The 20981-nt window shown below is 42.1% G+C and overlaps 1 protein-coding gene across 1 annotated transcript in view; it reads left to right on the top strand.

The window, feature by feature from the left end:
• The window catches only part of CELSR1 (cadherin EGF LAG seven-pass G-type receptor 1), a 177953-nt gene that overhangs the window by 65296 nt on the left and 91676 nt on the right, over nucleotides 1-20981 (top strand). The window contains exon 2 of the mRNA XM_049813922.1: nucleotides 5896-6534. Coding sequence (XP_049669879.1) covers nucleotides 5896-6534 — 639 coding nt within the window. The remainder of the gene's footprint in view (nucleotides 1-5895; nucleotides 6535-20981) is intronic.

The raw sequence follows: 20981 nt of genomic DNA, 5'->3' as shown, positions 1-20981 counted from the left end.
GACAAAATCAATAACATAAGCTTCATGTGGCTGAGGGGAATAATTTCCATGTCATTTCATCCAGCTTGATATAAAGAAGGAATTGCTCATCAGTGGCATTTCTGATCCCAAGGAAAGGGAGGCTTTGACAGAGTCCATTAGTGCCTGTCTAAGAAATGATAGGATGTTATATACAATAAGTTTATGTTTTTCCAAAGGAAAGTGATGGAGTCTATTTCTTATGGATGTTACTTTTCTGTTATTGCAGCATATAATATCACTTTTCTCTAGCAAAAGAGGCGTTTGTACTTTCATCTGCTCCTACCACAAAACAGAGACTACTTAGGGATGCACAGGGGACATTTGCCACTGCCCATCTCTCTGGCCTTGCGGAGAGCTGAGGCCAACACCAGCCCCCACGTCCTTTGCCAAGGTGCCCTGAAGGCACATGCAAACTGGGGTCACATATACAGTTTCTGTCCTGAAACACTTCTCCAGTGAGGTGGTTTGCTAACTGGGAAGACCCTGAGGTAGGGTCTCTGTAAATTCACCGTTATGCCTGTTATCATTTTCCTTTCTGGTAATGTTTTATGCTGTTTTGGCAAAGCATCTTACTTAGGTTCCCACCTGCCATCTTCTGCGCAGTTTGCTTCTTTTCAGGATATTGTCTCAGCGCTATAAGCTCCTGAACTTTTCCATAATGTAGAAAATATTTTAAGGAGTTTGTCTTATGGATGCTTATAGACTTCTTTCTACTCATAGAAGTGAAGCTTTGTAGTGCCTACAGCAGTGATTTGGAAGGGACAATATTAATACACTGATATTTTATGCATTTTAAATCTGTTTCCATGGTGGTGGAAGCACAATGCAAGGAAAGGACTCAGACCTGCAAGACTTGCAGACCTTCTGAGGCAAACTGAAGCTTAGCACAGGACTATGCATCTCACTTTTATGGACATCTGCTGATGTTTTACAGCTGTTTGCTCAGCAGGAAGCGTGGTTTGGGTTCCAGCTCTGCTCAGGCAGCCAAGTTATTGCCTGCAGTCCCCATTTCTGCGAGCTGCTGCTACTTACATGCTACTGCCACCCTAGCAGTGCAGAGGACGCTCAAAGTATGTTATCCTCATCAGTAATTCAAGGCTTAGTACTGGACTAGGTGTGTATTAACTCTCATATGTAAAGACATGGCTGGAAGCAGTGGGGAATGGAGGTTGGATCATTCCAAGGCATGTTACCAAGCGATGGCTGCTACCCGTGGGCATGCCTGTGTCTTATGTGCTGGGAAGAGCAAGAGGTTATTTGAACCTTTGAAATGTCCTTATTCTACATTTTGCTAGCCAAGGACTTTGCATGGCTGTCGTAAACTCTGACATCTGTTATTTTCAGATGTGTTATAAAGCAAAACTAGAATAGATTTGGGTTGGGATATCTATGAAAGAAAGCTCTGATGCTAAAGTATTTATATAAAATAGGCAGCTTTCATAATTAGCCCTAAGACCTTTGTATACAATAAGCCAAAAAAGTGTTAATTATTTTATTTCTGCCAACTTAAAAAACAAACAAAAGAACCTTTCTGGCCAGATGCTGCCATTGCCAAATATGCATTTCAGTTAAACTTTGCTGTGTTTACATTTCTAGATAATAAAATTCTTTGGTTTATGGACTGCCAGAAGATAGAAAGCTGAGATTACAGTCTCAGATTTGATTAGGTTTGTTGTAAAGTAAAGGTAATCATGAAAGAGTGACTATTTAATCAATTCTTAGTTATTCATGTATTTTAGAGAGGTTCAAGCTTTTGTCAGCCTTACTGTCTTCTCTTTTCTTTGTAATGCGTCAGGGTATGTGGTTGCTATTAAATCTTTTCATTAGTTTGATGGAGGATGAAGGTGAGTAATTCTGCTTTTAAGGAGCCTATTCAGCAATGACAATGACACAAAAGACAACAGTCTGCTTTGATTTCCACCTTCTGGAGATTTCTTTTGTAGAAAGTATACATAAAATAATATTGCCAGGATATAAATTCAGGGTGCAGGGACTGCATTTGTAATGAACACCTTCTCCTGTGCAGCCACCCAGCCGCCCAGAATCCTCTTCGTCCATTCACTGATGGGTGAGATGCTAAGGGTCTTTTATTTTAATCTTTCCATCTTGTTTTTGATAAACTTGTCTGCAACAGCTTTTGAAAGAACAATTTATGATTTGTTTAGGGTATTTATGTTGCCTTCATTACCCCAGTATCTCAGCATTTCATCATCTTCACCCACTACTTCACAGTGTGCATATAAGTGCCATTATCCCCACTTTACAGAAGAGAAACTCGAGGGCAGAGTGACAAAAGCCATTGGTACAAGGGTTTTAGGAGATAAGCCCACCAAAGGACAGGTTGAATCTTGTCATCTTCCTTGGTTCGTCCTGTGTTTCCCTTTTCTCAGGCTGTCTGGGTGGCAGTGCAGTGGCTTGGGCTGCTGAGATCCAGGCTGTCTGCTCAAACCACTCTTAGCAGGATGCCTACGCGTCCCATCTGCCAGCACGACCTGTGTGTTTAGAGCTCCTTCAGGAAGACGACTGCATCCAGTTAGTTTGTTGAAGCCAAGCAGATGATGGCTGTGAGAACTGGTGACAGCTAAGCCTTGCATATGTGTATATGTTCATCTGTGCGAAGGTCTGCTTCAAAGAGTAAAGTGTAGCCAGAGTTTCTCCTGTGTAGCATCACTTGAAGGGTGTTTCACACCCCTGACTGAGGCCATCTTGCATCTGCCAAAACATGACAGGGATTTTTTACAGCTCTATCATAAGAACTTTGAAAAAAATCACATTGTTAGAGCTTTGTTAGCAGAATAACAGATTGGTTGTGCATGTATATCGGATAACTGCGTATGGTAGGCATGTCAGACAGTGAAAGGCCATAAAGTATTACCACTCCATAAAATACTACTTCCTAATATTATTTTTCTGACATTTCTGACAGTAAACATTTGAGACTTCCATGGAGTATTTCACTTGTGAATCTCAAAACACATATATTATTGTGTATTTAGGGCTTAATTCAATTCCCAGTAAAGATGAGGACAAAATTTCCACTTTCTTTATTGCACTTGTTCCAGCCCTCAAAGCGAATGTTGTCTGTTGAAAGTAGAATAGATACTAATTTGGTCCCATAAAACCACAGATTGTTTCAACTTTCCATGAATTTCTGAATGAATAGATGGTCGGATCCCATGATGCTGCTTTCAGACTCACTGGTGATATGAAAGAGGCGCTTGTCCAGCCGGCTGTATAGCCGTGCCGCTCTTTTGTTGCCTATAGTACACATGCTCAGCTCCTTTTTACTCCCTTTTTATTTTAATGCTCTGCAACAGGGCTGCACAAAGCCGAATTGGCTTTTAAAACACGACTTCATTTTGCAGCTATACGTCTGTGCCCGGTTTTCTTTTGTGCTGCCTGCGGAACAAGGAGGCTGTGTGGTATCTGACACCAGGCTTTTTCCAGTGATTTATTAACTGTGTCAGAATAGCTGTTGTGAATGCTGGGAAGCTCTTGCATATTGTGACAGTTGATATTGATTATGACAGTTTGTAGACTCTAGTGCGTTGTCAGACAGTGGATCGTATTTTGTCTTCTTACTATACATACCATGGGCTATAGATCATAGTGTTTTCTTAAGAAAAGGACCCATTGTGCAGCGTTCTTGCTGGTATGAGAGAACTTCTGTAGCATATTGTGCAACAAATAGCAAAATAGTTAAGGCACCCGATGGGACAGGCAGGCAAATGTCAATTGCTTAGGAAAAAAACCCCAACTGAATAGTTTGTTCTGCTTCTGGCCTTTCAGGGGAATGAGCTGTGCAGTTGACAGAAGTGGGTAAACTAGTCTGAGGATGTCATTTGTGAAAATACGGTGTATCCTGTATTGTCTGTTGGCCAGAAATCCACAGACTGCCCAGAAGGAGGAGGTTGCAATGAGGATTTTGGCTACCAGTCATTTTTAAAGGTTGCTTTGGGTCTCGATGGAGGCTGAAACTACATGTTTCTAGAATGAGTCTGAGGAAGACGAGATAAAGATTTCTGCAGACTTGGGAGAAAGTGAAAGCTGGTCTGTGAGCGTCTGTGAGGAGCACATCAAACAGATGTAATGACAACTTCCGACTGTTTGGTTTTAGCTAGGCAGTAGTAAAGTAGCACACAGGAGAAAAGATTTTTTCTGTTTGCCTAAAAGCTGTGGAAAAAAGTCAACAGCTGAGCTTTTACTGACAACCTGATCAGGAGGAGGGAGTCAAAAGCCATTTGGTTAATTATGCTGCTGTAATTTACTATATTGCTACTATATTATTGGAGGAAAAATCTTCAAACAATACATTTCTTTAAAAAAAACCCAAAACACAGCACTTTAGGTGTAGAGGTGACAGTGAATAGGAAGGGATCCGTACTGATTTTTCTGTTCTTGAAAGACCTTATATAAGAGACTATAATGGGTCATAAACTTATACTTTGAGATAATAAACCTTAGGAAAATGACCTTTAGCAATCTGTGCTATTAGCATGTTGATCTCACACTGGGTTTAGATTGATTCAAATGCAGTTTGTGCTGTGATTTTACATTGATGTGATTCAAAATCTATTTCCACGCATACCTTATGGTTTAATTGAAATAAATGTAATAGCAGGTTACTTGTGAAATGATTATTTGTGGGATACATCGGGCCAAGACTATGGCACTGAACTGGGACCTAGGGGAACTGGATTCAGTTCTCAATCCCACCGTGGGCCTGGTTTTGGCCACTCAAACCAGATCATCTCTCTCATGAGATGAACTCACCCCCATTTCTGGTTGTTTGTTTACACTATGAGATCTTTGAGAAGGAACATTTCCTATCAGAAACCAGTCTTGATCTCTCCTGGGATTTCTAGATGCTGCTGTAATACTAACCATATTTTTCTATAATGCGATGTGTATTTTAATGAGTCCTTAATGTCAGCAAGGAGGCAGAATTAAAATAAGTAGTTTGGTTTCAGTGATGATGCAACTTCCCATTCCATGCTTGCATTGAATTTGGATTAATTATAGCACTCACTGTGTCATAATTACGTTCCACAATGATAGAATGCTCTAGAGTTTGTACATTCACAGCACTACTATAAGCCTCAGGGTGTACTGAGATTCACAGTGGTATCTCTCAGTCCAGTGTCAGGTATTAGTGTTATATTTATATATTTAAGGGTTTTATTGCAGAACATCTACGGCAATATCAGAAATGCTTTAAAGGAAGGATAAAATGGAAGAGTTTTTAAATGCCTGCTTTTCACTGCAGGAGTATTTTATTTGGGTTTTTTTCTAATTTTCATGAAGTATTTTGAAGAATTTAGGTGTGAAGAATGAAGAAGTTCAAATGTGAAGACTTGTTTCCTTAGGTGACTTTTACCTGAAGCTCTGGTCACAGTTCTCTGTCTGTGCACAGTTCTGGCTCTTTAAGCCTGAGACCACGCCCGGAGAAGATCATTTTGGTGTTGTGCTGTGAAAAGAGACAACTTCCCAGCACCGGTTGTAGACTAGCAGTGACTTGTATGAGGATCCATTCAGTCGCTATCATGAGAGGCCCCTTCCCCTTGGCTTCCCCTTGGCCGTCCTGGGGCTCTCAGGCTGGCTGTCTGCTCACTAGCCCTTGCCAGTTGTTTGCCTGGGATGTTCTCCAGGTGTTCTGGGCTCTTTGAGATGTCTCTAGTCCTTTCAGTTGCAATCCTTAAGAGATTTTATTTTGCTTTCCTGAGGAAAGGCATTGGTAATCACTGTAGAAGGTGGATACATTTCCCCCTCCCATCCCGATGCCCTGAAATGCCTTGCAGGTCTGCAGGATCCTCCTTGTCCATAGGTTGAAGCCTGCTCTCTGACATCTCTGTTATCTTTCTCTCTTCCCTTCAGATGGTGTCCACAGTGTCACGGCAGTCTGCACCCTGCGTGTCACCATCATCACGGATGACATGCTCACGAACAGCATCACGGTGCGGCTGGAGAACATGTCCCAGGAGAGGTTCCTTTCTCCCCTCCTGTCCCTGTTTGTGGAGGGGGTGGCAACAGTGCTCTCCACCGCCAAGGACAGCATCTTCGTTTTCAACATCCAAAATGACACGGACGTCAGCTCCAATATCCTGAATGTGACCTTCTCGGCTTTGCTCCCTGGTGGCATTCGAAACAAGTTCTTCCCCTCTGAGGACCTGCAGGAGCAGATCTACCTCAACAGGACTCTGCTGACCATGATTTCCATGCAGAGGGTGCTGCCCTTTGACGACAACATCTGCTTGCGCGAGCCCTGTGAGAACTACATGAAGTGCGTCTCTGTCCTGAAGTTCGACAGCTCGGCCCCGTTCATCAGCTCCAACACTGTCCTGTTCCGCCCCATCCACCCCATCAACGGGCTGCGGTGCCGATGCCCTCCGGGTTTCACGGGCGACTACTGCGAGACGGAGATTGACCTCTGCTACTCCAACCCTTGCGGGAGCAACGGGCTGTGTCGGAGCCGAGAAGGGGGCTACACTTGTGAATGCTACGAGGACTACACCGGTATGTGTTTATCTTATCTTTGTCCCATGATTTCTGTGTTAGACCATCAGGCAGGCCGGCTCTGTGTCAGGCTGAAATTGCTGACATTCCTAGTCAAAGGGAGAAAAACTCCTGGCGCTGCTTTCTGGTCAAGAGAAGGCTTGTGAGTGTCACACGACACTTCGGATAAGTCCCATTTCTCTGTGCATGCGTGGTGGTAGGAACCATGCCTCGCTCCAGGTCATGCAGGGGGCCCAACAACTGCTGAAGCAATTTGCGTTGTGTGAATTCCTGCTCAAAATGCTTTACGAAAACGTATTTCTTCTGTCTGGAAGGAAGAAGGTGGGGGACATCCCCTGGTTCGCGGTTTTGCCCGTTAACGCCTTCCTAGCCCCCAAGCAGTCCCCTCATAGCAGGGTATAGTGGGGGTATGCAGCCTCAGTAGGAGGTCGTCAGCAAGCCCAGAGCATGAGGATGGTTCATGGTCCCAAGAAACTGCAATAATATGCATCTATGGGAAATACTGCAAGTCAGCTCCAGTTTGTAAACGTCCAGATAAACTCTAGAAGGACGTAGCTGCTTCCAGGCCTGTCTCCAGCAGCCTACTGAGGAATATACTTTGCCTCATCATGGACTTGACAACTAATAAAGATCAAAGTGCTGCTTCTCAAATACTCCTGAGAAGTTATGAAAGAATATTAGCTGAATGTTTTCTGGTGCTTCAGTAAAGTCAGTGGGATTATTTATGTATTTGAAATTGCACACACATTTAAGCATTCTGCACTGATGTGCTGCCAGCTGTAATTTACGCTGGCGGCTCAGCAATGTCTGCTGTGACCCCTGCAAGTGAGGGGTGAAGCAGAGGGGGCTGTTCCCAATGCTGCCTCTCACTGCTGAAGTTATAAAAAATTGAAAACATAAATTATTTAAGTCTCCATGTAAAAAAAATCCAGTTGATGTGTATGCCTACTGGGCTGGATCCAGCCCTCCAGGTGGAAGGGTTTTCCTTCACTTTCTGTGTCTTTTGGCTCAGGGCTGCAATTAAAAACGTGACGGTGGAAGGAGGCAGGAATCAGCGAGCAGGGATGTGGCAGCAGCAGGTGAACTGGGCTCTCCCCAGCCAGGGGGAACAGGAGATGCTCCCTGAGATCAGAGCAGGGGTTAGAGCAGCAGGATCTTCCTAAGGAGATGCAACAAATTTTTTGCCTGACTGGTGAAACCCTGAATAGAGCTGTGAGTGGTTGGGATGTTTGGTTTTTGTTGAGGAGTGATTTTCCTGCCAGGCTTCTCATGAATGACTTCCACAGTGAAATACATTATAAGTCCATCATCCATTACATATAGCTAATGCAAAATATGTGCAGCATTGGGCATCACAAAGTAGATTGTATGACCAGTTGATTTCATTCAACATGTTTATGTACTATTATAGTGTAAATCAGAATGGTTAGAAATAGCAAGTTTCATTAAACAAAGATATGCGTATAAATAGAGTTAATTCATCCATGTCTTAGGTTTTGGAATTACATGCATTCCTACATCACATTTTCAGGGTCTCTTGCTAGAAATCTTTCAAAAAAAAGGCTAAATATACTTTAAAAATTAAAGAGAATAATCTTATATTAATAATTGATGAACATATTCAATAATTAACACTGTAGTCAGAACAGACATGGTACATATTTAGAGGAGAGGCACAATAGTATTCATACACAAAGAAAGATTTGATCTGTAATTGTATTTCCAGTGCATAGTTGTTGAGTTAAAAATGAACTGTCCCGCTGCCAGGATGTTAAAGTGATCAGAAGTTAAGGAGTGAGCATTGCTTATAGCCTTGCCATCTTTAGGTTTCAGAGTTATCTACACTTCAGTGAAACACTTTATTCTTTGGAAGGGCAGTTCAGGTCGTGATTGCAGTCAGGTTGGCCAGGGGAAAACACTCCCAGCCATGATGAAGAGGGCTCTGGAATCCCTTAATCTGTAAATTGATACAAGTATTATTGAATATTTTTGTTCTATTGCTGAATGAATGCAGTAGAAGTTTCATATCTACTCTCTGGTTGGTTTGTGTTACATGAATGCCTTTAGGCTCCATGTTGCATGACAGTGTTTTTTCCATCAAACTTGACACACTGACCCACGTATGTTGGTCATTAGTTGGTTGATTTTCATCCTCTTTAGAGAACGAGGTGGAAAATGTTATCAACAAGTAATCTATTACCAGAAATATTTTATGAAGGTGTATTATTGAATCTTGCCCCAGTCTCCTTTAAGAACTATTGATTTACCTATGATTTTTTGTCCTTTCTTCAAGTATGTTCATATCCATTTGCAAGCTCAGTTTATATCTGTTAATCATAATACTGTGTTTTCCACTTGTATATAAATATTTATTGTTTGCAACGATCCAGATTTTATATCTATTTATATTTAAGCAGCATAGATTGGTTTCAATAGCAGCAGTGTGTATTGGCTCACAGAACTGCTAAGGCTGGAAGTTGGGAGATTCTGGTATTACTGAAATGTTACCATGGTATTAACTCAGTGTAGTAGCATACCAGTATGAGGTATTTACAAATCTTTGAATTGTAAAAGTTGAAATATGAATGGTAATAGTCAATGAAATGCAGCCTGCTCTGGGAGCTCTCATGTTTCCATTTCCCAGTTAAGAGCCTACATAGAAAAATAATTACAAGAAAATACTAAGATCTGTCATCTCTCTGGGGAGATAGACTGCAACTCGATGAAAAATCACTACACAATCATAACCCTGTACTGAATCTATCTGAGTGGTCACCTGTTAAAAATATAGCGTTTATTTCCTGTAGAAGATAATTATGTCCTATCTTAATCGGATGGAGTTTCCCCCCATTTTTCCACCCTGCTTTGAAGCCCTCCATTTGTTTTGATGTAATTGTTAGTCATTTATACATGATGAAAGTTTCTCTGTCTTCAGGAGTCTTCTGTTACGGGCACAAAGGTAAACTGAGCTTCCACAAGATATTTCTGAAACCTGGTAACTGGCTAGTTTGAGGTGATTTGGAATTAGCTTCACTTCCTGTGATGTAAGGAGGTGAGTGAAGAAGGACGTATATTTTTAATCATGTTTTTTCAGAATAGCGACCCCTTTAACTGCTTTATCTACGAATTATTGTAGAGGAGTGAACAATGTACACGCTAAAAATTGTGCCATTGATGGCAGGGAGTTATGTGCATGGCTAAAGGGTTAAAGGATGCAAATTAAGTTAAGCAAACCATTTAATGAACTTGAACACTGTGGAAAGCCTATGTAATTTTTCCAGCTTTATTTCCTGTATGAGCACTGCAGAAGCAGCTGAGATGAACTGTAGGTGAAGGCTTGGGCAGAGGTGGAATTATCTGTACTCCCCAGGGGCAAACCCTTGAAGAGCAAATGCATCATGTCATCCACAGTGGTTTTGGAGGCATGGTTGCCACAGTGGTTCCTGAATGAGCTGTACTTCCAGCCCCATCCTGGTGCCTCCTAAAGAGTATACCACTGCGGCCATAAGTCACCACCTTTTTGGGTGTGAATTCCCACAATTCCTGCCTTGCCATCAGTGGGTGCCTCCTGCCATTGCAGCTCTCGCCGCAGTTCGATGCCCGCAGTCCTGCTCAGCAGCTGCCACGAGTGTTCTCCCTGACGGTCGTGCTCCCAAAAAAGTGAAGTTTAATTGGCACAGAACAAAAGCACTCCGATGGGGAAAAAAAAACCCAACCCCTGAAATAAGGAAGAGATTTAATGTTCCCACAGTTCTCCTTAGCATATGGCATTCTCTCTGCCTCCTTTGCTATGTAAGCCCTAGCAAGGAGCAATTTCTAGGGAAAAAGATAGTCAGAGAATTTTCCATATCCTCTGCATCTCTCCTTGGATTTCACTTCAGAGAGAGGAGAAATCTTAAGTGGTTGTAAATCTTCTAGTAATCAAATACAGCAATTAGAGATCTTTTACGTGTTATACTTTTTTCTTCCTGATTTATTTTGTGATACCATATTGACATGAGGAATCATGACATCTAATGTGGCCACTGTGAATTCTGGCTTTGTGTCATGAGAAGGTAATTAGAGCTGTTTTCATAGTATTGTGCCAGCAGTCCCTATGGATAGTGTTTAGTAAGTTCTCAGCGTTTGGCTCCTGCAAACATACAGCAGTAAAAGTAAATGTGAAGATTTGCTTCTGCGTTGTCTTTACTTATATCCATTCTTCAGATACTATTTTCCCAGCTTGGTCTGATACTGGATTCTCATTTTTCAGGCCAGAGAGATTTATTTGGGAGAATTTCAGCATTCAAGTAGGGAAATCTGGCAGCCAGGGTAGCCGTAATGAGTGTTTTATCTTGGGCGAGAGGGTCTGAAATTCCACTCTCGGTTACGCTTCTGCAGCTCCACTGGAGCGGTGGGATCACAGGTGTATAACAGCCAAATCCTGTACAGCAAATCTTAATTTGATTCCTTCAGTTTCCTTACTGCATCTTTAACTCCTTGTTTAGCTTATGAAAGGCCATGGTTTTGTGACAGCAAGCCTGAAAAAAGATTATCCTTACAGGGTTGTGGGGCTTTGCCAGCACTTTCAAACAGCTGTGACCAAGTTTGTCTTTAATACAAAACACCAAATAAGAAATTCTGTTGTTCCCAAACCCTCCCATAAATGTAGGGACATTGTCCATGGTATGGGACAGCTTCATGGGTCATTCCTCTGATACCTCATTCAAACGTTAAGGCAATGCAGTGAAGTTACTAAAATGTTTTGCATCATTGCTGCCTTAACAGTGTCCCTTAGTCCAGGTCTTCAAAGTTATGCTATGGGATTCCAGGTGCTTTTATATAATAAAGAGATGTAAACAGCCTAGGCAAGTCTAATGCTGCAAAAAATAGTCTATTCAGTTTCAAAACTTCAAATATAATTACAGTTACTAGGGTGCTGGGTGATTTGCACTATTTTCAGAATTTAAAGGCTATATATGTTCCCATTTACAAAAACTCTTAGCAATTTTTTATGACATTTTTCTGCTGATTTTGGATGCAGGAAAAGTTGAGGAAGAGCGCTGACTATTAGCCTTTTAATAACTTCAGTTGTTTCTCAGTGCCTCAGAGGAGAATACCTGGTTGCCTTTCCTTGCAGTTTCTGTATGGCAGTACTGTGAGAAAGCTTATGTAGGGTGGTTCCACCCTGGTGAAGGTCTGTATAATGTTGGAGGTCTAGAAATTCTTCTTCTTTTTCAGCAGTGCTATGCCATGCCGTTGTTTTGATTCTTGTAGTGACTCTACGTCTTCATAACTGCAACACAATTTCCCTTTGATTGCTGTGGACCTGTCACTCTCTCCAGCTGAGGTAACATCTGATGGAGAGAGAAATGATCATGTACTTGTAAGATCCTTCCTTACAGTTAGTACTCCTTAGTTGTGTTCTCTGCGCAGATGTCCCAGCACAGTCTTCTCCATCAATCTTCAACTTTCTCTGACTCAACAGCATGAAATTTTTGTGAGGAAAGCCCTCTTCTGCCTTTAATGAATAAGCAGACATCTCCATTGGTGTAGACGTGGCAAGCTGTGTCCCTGGGATTGGCAGCAGCTGTGTACAGACGGGTACCTCCGTTTCTCCCCAGCCTGTGGCCCCTTCCAAGCCCCCAAGGGCTCGCAGCGCTTGGGTGTCTGGTGAGGACCCCGTAAGCAGTGCAGTGGACGGTCCAGAAGCAGAGCTTAACTCCTCCGAACATTTTTTAGAGCATGACTGGTGCAAAAGCTGGAAAAGCCTATCATTTACTCTTTTTATGATCTTCACCACTCAGCTATGTACCGTGAGACATAGCCTCTCATAAATCTTACTCTCAGTGCTTTGAAGTTTCCCTCTATGACCATTGTATTTACCCATGCCAAAAAGCAATGAACCCCAGATGTCGTCTCATGAGCTGACTTAATATCTAAACATATAAGGAACCCATACAACCTATTCTTTGCAATTAGCCATGGATAATAAGTCTTCCATTGGCTATTGGGCAGTGCATGCTGCATTTGAAGAGCACAGCAGTCAATTGTGATATTTACTTTCCTTTCTCTCCTTTTAGCACCACACCCATTTTGTGTCACAAATTCCTGAAAATAAGTAGTAGTTTTGGATATTCAGATTATGAGGTATGACGTGGCAAAATTCTTGCTTTTGGTCCATCTATGTTGTCAGAGAACTATGACTTCAGATCATTACAAGCTGTACCTGTATAAAACACTTTTCATCTGAGGATCACTGTGGACTCTGCAGAAGTTACTAACAGCAAAGGAAGCCTGTGAGACACCCCTTTGAGCAAGAGGGTGCTGTCCCCCTCACCAAAGGGAAGGGAAGCTGAGGCACAGCACCTTCATCTCTTTCAGGTCACATAAAAGCTGTCAGTGGCAAGTCCAGAGCAACTGAGGCAGCTCCTCTGGGACATGGCTGGAAACCTGGGGGAGATCCCCATGAAAGACATTTCTTTCCTGACATAGATTCTCAGCAGAAGCCTGCGTACCCACTCACCGGCTGTGTTTAACTCAAGAGATTTATCATGCATGTTAAAATGGGTCCTTGCTTGTTTTTGTGGCAAGGCTCACTGTTAATCCATGCAGGGATGGGGCCAGCACACCGCAGCCTTATGACTGGACCCAAGTGATGCTGGGTTGGACCTAAGGCTATGGCTCAGATAACGCAGCTGCATGACTGCTTGTTTCAGAAGGTAACTGAAACAATAAAAACAGAGAAAAGTTACATTTTTATATAACACAGTCAAAAGCTGAAGTCTATTCAACTTTTAAATATTATCGTGTTTCTGTTAATTGTATTCCTGTCCGTGTCACCAAGTCACAGGAGATGAATGTTGCAAATCTGGAGTTTGTATCGGATTCACAGGACTCACTGAAGAGGTCTTCCGCTTCTATAGGTGGATTTTTATCTGGAGGGTATGCCCTTCAGCTAATCTTCAACCTGTGCTCACTTGTCAGGATGCAAAAAGCCTTTTCTAATTGGATTGCTGTGGTGGTTTTGTTGACAGCTTAGTTCTCAGACGATGTAAATGGCCTGCAGCCTTCATATCAATCTGCTGTGCCTTTTCTTAAATCCGAGCAAAGAGTTTTATTGCATTACCCTCATCCTGATGTCCATAGACTAGCTACTGTTTAAAGTTCAAAAGTTTTCCCAGTCATGTACAAACCCTCCCTTGCCCCCCTCCCCAAGATGCTGCACGTGGAATGATCTTTGATTCAGCTGAACTGCTGCAAGTGCCAGGGGTTTGGATGCCTCTTCTGGAGCCTCGTGTCTTATCTTCCTTGCCCATGGAAATACTTGCATTGATCAAAGTCCTTTGCTGTCACATGGAAACCTAGGTACAGACTTAAACGTCATGTTTGGTTTTTTTCATTAGTTTTAGAATGGTTTGACAAGACTTTGTGCCGGCTGCTCCCCCAGGGGTGGTGCAACGGGTGCTTTGTAAAAGCAAGCAGCAGATCACACACCCATGTAATCACTTAGCCCTGGCTTTAGAAGCTACCTTAGCAATTCATCTCCAGTATACTTATGAATTCAGCTCGTCCAAACAGTTCAGGGTCTAGGATATCCTCCTTATTGATTACAGCTTATCTTCTTTTCCTTCTCCTTAAGATGGCTGCATGGCCGACCTGTTCTTCTCTTCATTTAGCCACTCCCCTCATTTGTCACCTGCAGAGTTTATCATTGATAATTTTACACTTTCTCTCCTGTTGTTGATAATTTCAAGTAGTATGTAGCTAAAATTCAGTATCCAGAGAACTTGAGCAATCACCTGTTTGAGGATGGTTCCATGCTTACAATTACATTTTTACACCTACTTGCTATTAATGCCATTGATGTCTGTTAGATTACGTTACAATATGGAGAGAAGGTAGGTTCTTAATTGTGGGCTGTATGGTATCAAGTCCAGGAGCTTGCAGACATGAGAGGCGTCCGAGCGCACGCTGCGGTGTGGCAGTGTTGCAGCAGTTGAAGAAGTGCTGCCCCAGCTCTTCTACAATGTAGGTGGTTAATATTGAGCCCTAATGGCCAGGTACAGTCATAGGATGGTTTGGGTCGGAAGGGACCTTTGAAGATCATCCAGTCCAACCCCCCTGCCATGGCTAACATTGGCTTCAGTCTCTTTCATTAAAGTCAAATCTTGTTAAATCCCTGATGTGAGAATAGCACATTTGGCCCTGAAGCTGTGCCAAGCTAAGCTCGTGTTTGCTGTCGGGCAGCTGACTTTACATAAGCAAGGCAAACTGCTAGTCTGGCATGGGTACCTGCCTACCTCTGGCACCTGACCTCTCCCTCCCACCTCTTGGCAAGAAAATGTCCTGTGAGTATGAGCTTATTGGCTAGTGGTGTTCAATGGGAGAGAGATATGTAGTGAGCTCCTCAGGTTTCCTGTTGGCTTTCTGGTTAACAACAGACCGGTCTAGATTTAGGATTCCCTTTGTTCTAGCATCTGAAATCTGTTTTATTGTCTTTAACCTGTGGTACATATATTTGTTCTTGAATGACCTTGCTCCATCAGTTTTCAGCAGTTTTTAGGCTCTTGACTTGTACTCCTGGTTTTATATTGATGGGATTTCTGTTACCACACCTAAATGGGAGTCACAGTTCTCCCAGGCTTTTTGCAAATCTTTGTTATAATGCATTTGCTTACCTTCATTGGTATAACTACAAAAAAAAGTGGAAAGTGGACCGTAATTACACAAAGTGGAGCTATTTGATATTATAATTTTATAGGTACATGTAAAACCCTTCCTCACTGACATAGCTAAATTCCCCCACACTGTCATAATTGTGAACATACATATGCATTGCAGAACATTGATCTCAGAGAAACTACACACACTGAGGTTTGTTTTGATTAAAATATTTTAAATAGCAGTTTATTAAACAATGGCCAACTTCTCTGTGATCATAGTTTGCAATTGCATTTTTATTAATTAACCAAGTTGAGCCTTGTGTAACATAAGACTTGGGGCTTTTTGTCACAGTTTAATGTCAGAAAGGTTAGCTGGATAAAATTTTAAGCTACACAAATGCATTCTAATACACCCAAACATACATTTGCTAAGTGTCAAAATAGCCCATATAATACACTACACTTTAAGTGGGGTTTTTTTGCCAATGGCTGGGTGTCTTGGTTGGTTTTTTCTCACTGAAAACAAATCAGGTGGAGAAAAAGGACAGGAGAAAGGAGGAGAAAAAAACCAACCTGCCTTTAAGTTATCTGTGAGGAAGTTAAAATCATAATGAGATAGTATTTTTTCCAATATGCCTCATGTTCTGGAAAGCCCCTCACAATGTTCACAGCACATCAGAGGTGAAGGCTAAAAAAAAGAAATTCCAGGAATAAAATATTTTAGGTCTTCCAAAACAGAAAATAAGTTTAACTTCCAAGGAACAAGGTAACAGGGCTCCTTTTCTCCTGGCTGTAAATACAATACTGGGAAACAAAACTGGGAAGCCCCCTTGCAATTCAGTAAGACTGAATTATGAAAAACATATTGGGCTTCTGTACATATTTATAATTCCCAAGTTAGATATTTTTATTTTTGTTACTAGATAAAGAACAGGAAAGTGGCAGGAAGAATGGTTGGGTGCAGAGATCAGAGTATCAGGATGATGTCCTGTTAGGGAGGAAAAAAGTATAAAGTAGTTTCTTGTGTGTCTGTTCTTTGTGTTATGGTGATTGAAAGTTTCGACAGTTGAGCACCAGACTGAGGCACTTGGCCTTGAACATCAAGATAATTACAGTTCTGCAATACAGTTGTGCAGAGCATGGTGGGAACCACAACTTCATTGTTGTTGCAAATGCTCTTTTGTTTAGAGCATCATGGTTCAGTGCCTGCATCCCAGCCCCTGCTCCTCCTGGGGCAGGTTTTGTTCTGCAACCCACACTGTACGGTGCCCCCGAATCGCAGCTTCCCGAGCCGTCATCGGCCTGAATTTTCAGTTTCCAAATATCAAGATAAAGATACTTTAGGCTGTCTCTCAAATTTTCCATAGCTAAGCATATGAGAGCTATTGTACAGCATTTTCCAGTATAATAACTGAAAAACATATTTTAATTAGATGGGGCCACCCAGCTTCAAGGGGTCAGCATACTGATGTGCATATTGTAAGAAACATTATTACGATGAGTGTCTTATATTAGTAATTAAACACAATCTAGATGACACAATAAAGTATATTAACTCTTAACAAGCTGGTAGTCATTTAAAGTGACTTTCAGGTGAATCCATATTTTACAACAAGACTGAATTTTAATCTATTGAAGTGTTGTAAGAAGAGATAAGTACAAGCTATGGAAGCTGGCTGGATTCATTTTTTATGAGTCTGTTTAAAAATATTTTTTTAAAAAGTAACTTTTGAATTTTTACCTATTCTATAGGTTTAAAAATACGTTGACTTTGAGATTTTCTGTGCAAGAGGTGTGTGACATTACAAGGCCTTTTTCAGGAGTCATTAAGAAAAAGTTCACTTCCCTGATTAAGTTGCTTTTTGTTTTCAGTTCATGTTCCTGACCTGTGTATGAAATATTTTCGAGACTACCAAAACATAAGATTATAGCATTATCTTTTTAACCCTAATCCTTTTAATTTGACAAATAGAGGGGCATTTTTTATTTTTTTCAAAATTTGCCTTCACTGTATAACAACGGAAATTTGATGAGCATTAGATTGTTTTTGCCAGTTCTATCTACTCTGTCAAGCAAAACCTCTGAACTCCTATGACACACAGTGAAGTTAGTTATACAGTGTTTCTCAGCATAACTTTCTTTTAACCTAATACTTCTCATATAAAATGAAAATACAAAGCTCTGAAATCCTAGCCTCCTAAGATGTAATAGTAGATTTACTTTAAGCATGTTTTTCGGTTGTTTTATTAATATTTTATGGCATCTCTTCAATTATTCTCACAAATTGGCCACTATGCTTCTTTCCACCAGAGCTTCTGGGACCACCTAGGATGTGTTAAGGGGCATGATTTGGTTTGAGGTCTGCCTATTTCTAAATGCCGTCATTTTTGCCATAGTGTTGGATTACACAGAAGATGCGAGAGTGAGATTTTCCTGTGAAAACTTGTAATTTATGGAAAACGCAAAATGCAGGCTCTCACCAGTCTTCCGTAAATGGAGGTGTGCAGAGTTAGCTGCCTGTGCAGTTAATCCCAGTGGGCTGCTGGGGACCAGGGCAGAGGGTTTCTTCTGTGCTTTGTCTCTTGTTCTGAGCCAAAACATCAAGTCTGTAACTGCTACATGGAGAAAATTAAATGAGATCTTAGTGGAATAAGGGCTGGACTCTCTTAAAGAAAACAGTAACGTTTGCCATTGAAAGGGAGACCCTGATCGCCTTTTCTGCATATGCCTGAGCCCTTTTCTTTCTTCCTCTCTTTCAGAGGTCAGTTATTTGCAGGTATGTTCCCTTCTTCAACTGCTTTGAGATGGTAACTTGCTCAAAAATAAGTGCTAGAGCTTTCCCCTTCCCTACAAATTTGGGAACTGGGAGTTGCAGCCCTTTGGTGTCCTCCTCTGTGGAAAGAGACTTAGGGAAACCAGGCTGAACGTGAGCGGGAAAAGCCTGATGGTGCCTGAAAGCACATCTGGTTTTCCAGCTCCTGAGTTCCTGTTGATAAAAGATGTTATTGCACACACACCCCTGGCACAGCACCACGCCTTGCTTGCTTTCCTCATTCACGTAAATAGTTTAATATATTTTGAAAAGCCCAGTGTGCGGCCAAAATGGCCTGTGGAACAACAGCCCTGGGGAATTAACGCTGCCAGTGGTGGTATTCGGTGCCCAGTAAAAATTGCAACTTTGTATGATGAAATAGTCTTTTTTGTCATCTGAGCAGAGGCACACCAAGTCTGAGTGCCCTTTTTCTTTCTTACTGCTGCCCATGGAAGGAGGTGAGAACTAGGCATGGCAGCTGGTTCCCATGCTGAAGTGCCTGCAGGTGTGCAGGGATGCAAATACGGACCAGACTGCAAAGGCTGTCCCAGAGGGAACGTGTCCTGCAAGCTGCGGTAGCTGCTCCAGCCTTTGGTTCCCTCCATGTGCCCTTCCTCAAGTAACACTTCTGGAGATGAATCAAGTAGCATAGAGAGCAGAGAAAACAAAATATAATATCAGATGTATATATAGTGAAGGTACAGGATGATTGTTTCTCTTAAAAATAAATGGAGGGAGGGATATTCCTCTGTGAATTAATACAAGTATATTATGCAGAGGTGTGTTTTGTTTTTAGACCTCCAGCTTTCTCATTAGTTTTAAGGTGGGATTTTTGGGAAGAGATTTATTCCAAGTAAGACATAATGCAAATTGCAGACACAATGGCATAATCTGAGTTTTATCTTTGTCATCTACAGTAATGCTTCCCCCCTGCTAAATACATCCAGAGATAAAGCTTAGGCTTTTGAAAGACACCGTTCCATCACCATATCTTACCCCAAATCAGTGCAATTTGCATTATGATAAATTGTCTTACATATAAACCTGCCACAGAGCTTGACATAAACTGGAAATTTCAGTACGTTTCTTTTTTCTCTTGTGTCGATTTGTGCTGTGTATAGCCCTGGGTGAGAGACAGAACCTGAAAAGATCTCTAAAGCTTTACCTTGTGGGTCAAAGGCAGGGAGATGATACCTTGTGAGGGCACTGTATGTTACAAGAACCGGTTCAGTAATCTACAGAGCTTAGAGATAGTTGTAAAATCATCCAAGAGTAAAGCTTAAGACATTAAGAAATTGCCCATTGGACCCCGTAGAGCAAAAATTGTTGTTTGGTAGCTGTGGCAGACTGAAGGCATGGATGTTTTCTTTCTCATCCTCCTCCGCCACATCTAAAACATTCAAAAAAAGTGCTTTTCCTCAGCATTTCCTCAGAAACCTGGGGATGATTATGTCTGGTGCCACGGAAGCAGTGGCAGGGAGAAGCCAGGCACGTTGTGTGCACCTCTGCCCACCTGCCTGAGCGAGGAGAACAGTGCCCGGGCTTCACACACAGGCAGCTCTGCATGACTTTGCCATTGAACAAGCACTCCAGCTCTGCAAAGCTTTTTGGGGAGGTATTGGCAGTAATCCGAGGGCTGTAAAATCATGAGTTATCTCTTTTCTTTCCCAAACCATAAAATGGACTTCAAAATGGAGTATTTTCTTAAATGGAGAATGTTTTACTGCGGTGTCTGGCTCCTTGCTCATCAGGGTGCTATAGGGAAAAAAATCACACCACTTGTGATAAATATTGGTAGCACTTGTGGTGCGACTACCACTCCTGGCCTCGTTGCTGGAAGGTGGAAGGCGAGCTATCTGGTGTAGACAGAGTGGAAGTTTAATGACTGAGAATTTTTAATCCTCAACAAATATACAAGGAAGAGAGCACAGGTATTAAAGACTCAGTTGTGACTTTTGTCTGTGCTCTTTTCCTGCCAGCACTGGTCGAAGTTACACAGAAGGACAAGGCCAATGACCATTCAAATTGAGCATGTAACATCTTGAGAACACGCTCATAATTTCTGGAATCCACAGACTAATTCATTTCTCCAACAGATGTGCCCCAAATATCACTAATCCTCCTCAGTATTGTTTCTTTTTTTCCCCCAATTATTCCTTCTCATTTAAATGCAAAACCACACAAAAAAAAAACCCAAATCCCAAATCATCCATCCATCTACCCATCCCTGCAGGGTGTCTTTTGTTTTGCTTTGGTTTTTGACCAGGGAAGGGGAGGAGGCAAGGAGAAGAGGAACATCTTTGCTCAGGCTGGTGCTGTGTGTAGGATCCGGGGCCTGATTTTGGACTGATGAGGGGCCAGGCACAGTTCCAGTATCTGCTCTGCTTGTGCAATACATCAGCGGGCACAGCCTAAAGCAGCTTGAGAGACAGGGACCCGAGCTTTCCCTGCTCTTGCTTTTGTAAAATACAGTTTAGCTTGGTTGCTAGTGGCGAAGGATCAGGAGGTGGGATGGGGTCCTAGCCTCCCCTGTTTGGCCAGGGGAATTTTTTTGTTGTGGTCCTCCTCCTCCTCCCAGGAGGTTGCAGGACCACGGAGCAGCCAGGGTGCAGATGCTGTCCCCGTGGACCCCGGTGGGAAGAATTGCGGGGAAGGGTCGAGTAGCATCTTCCTGTTGCGGTGGGAGTGGGAATGGGAGCTTCCTCAGAGCATCTGGTTTCGGTCGTGTGTTTTGGGCTGGAATTTGACCACCAAGAGCTCTCACATGCCTTGGGGCCAGCAGATGCCACCTGCAGCATCAGAGGCAAATAAAAGAAAATAAAAAGCCTCCCATGTTCATTATTTTGGAGCATCTCATAGTTAAAGATCTCATTACCTTTATTTAACCCAGTCTCATGATTTTTTTAAATCTGATTTGTGAGTTATCAGGGATGACCAGGGGGAAAACTTTGTGGAATAAGGCACAGGGAAGGCAAAAGAGTGGTGGTAAC

The sequence above is a fragment of the Accipiter gentilis genome, chromosome 11 (genome assembly GCF_929443795.1).
Source record: "Accipiter gentilis chromosome 11, bAccGen1.1, whole genome shotgun sequence".
In the NCBI taxonomy this organism is placed as follows: Eukaryota; Metazoa; Chordata; class Aves; order Accipitriformes; family Accipitridae; genus Astur; species Astur gentilis.
The sequence above is the reverse complement of the archived record's forward strand: the minus strand, read 5'-3'. Positions and strand labels throughout refer to the sequence as shown.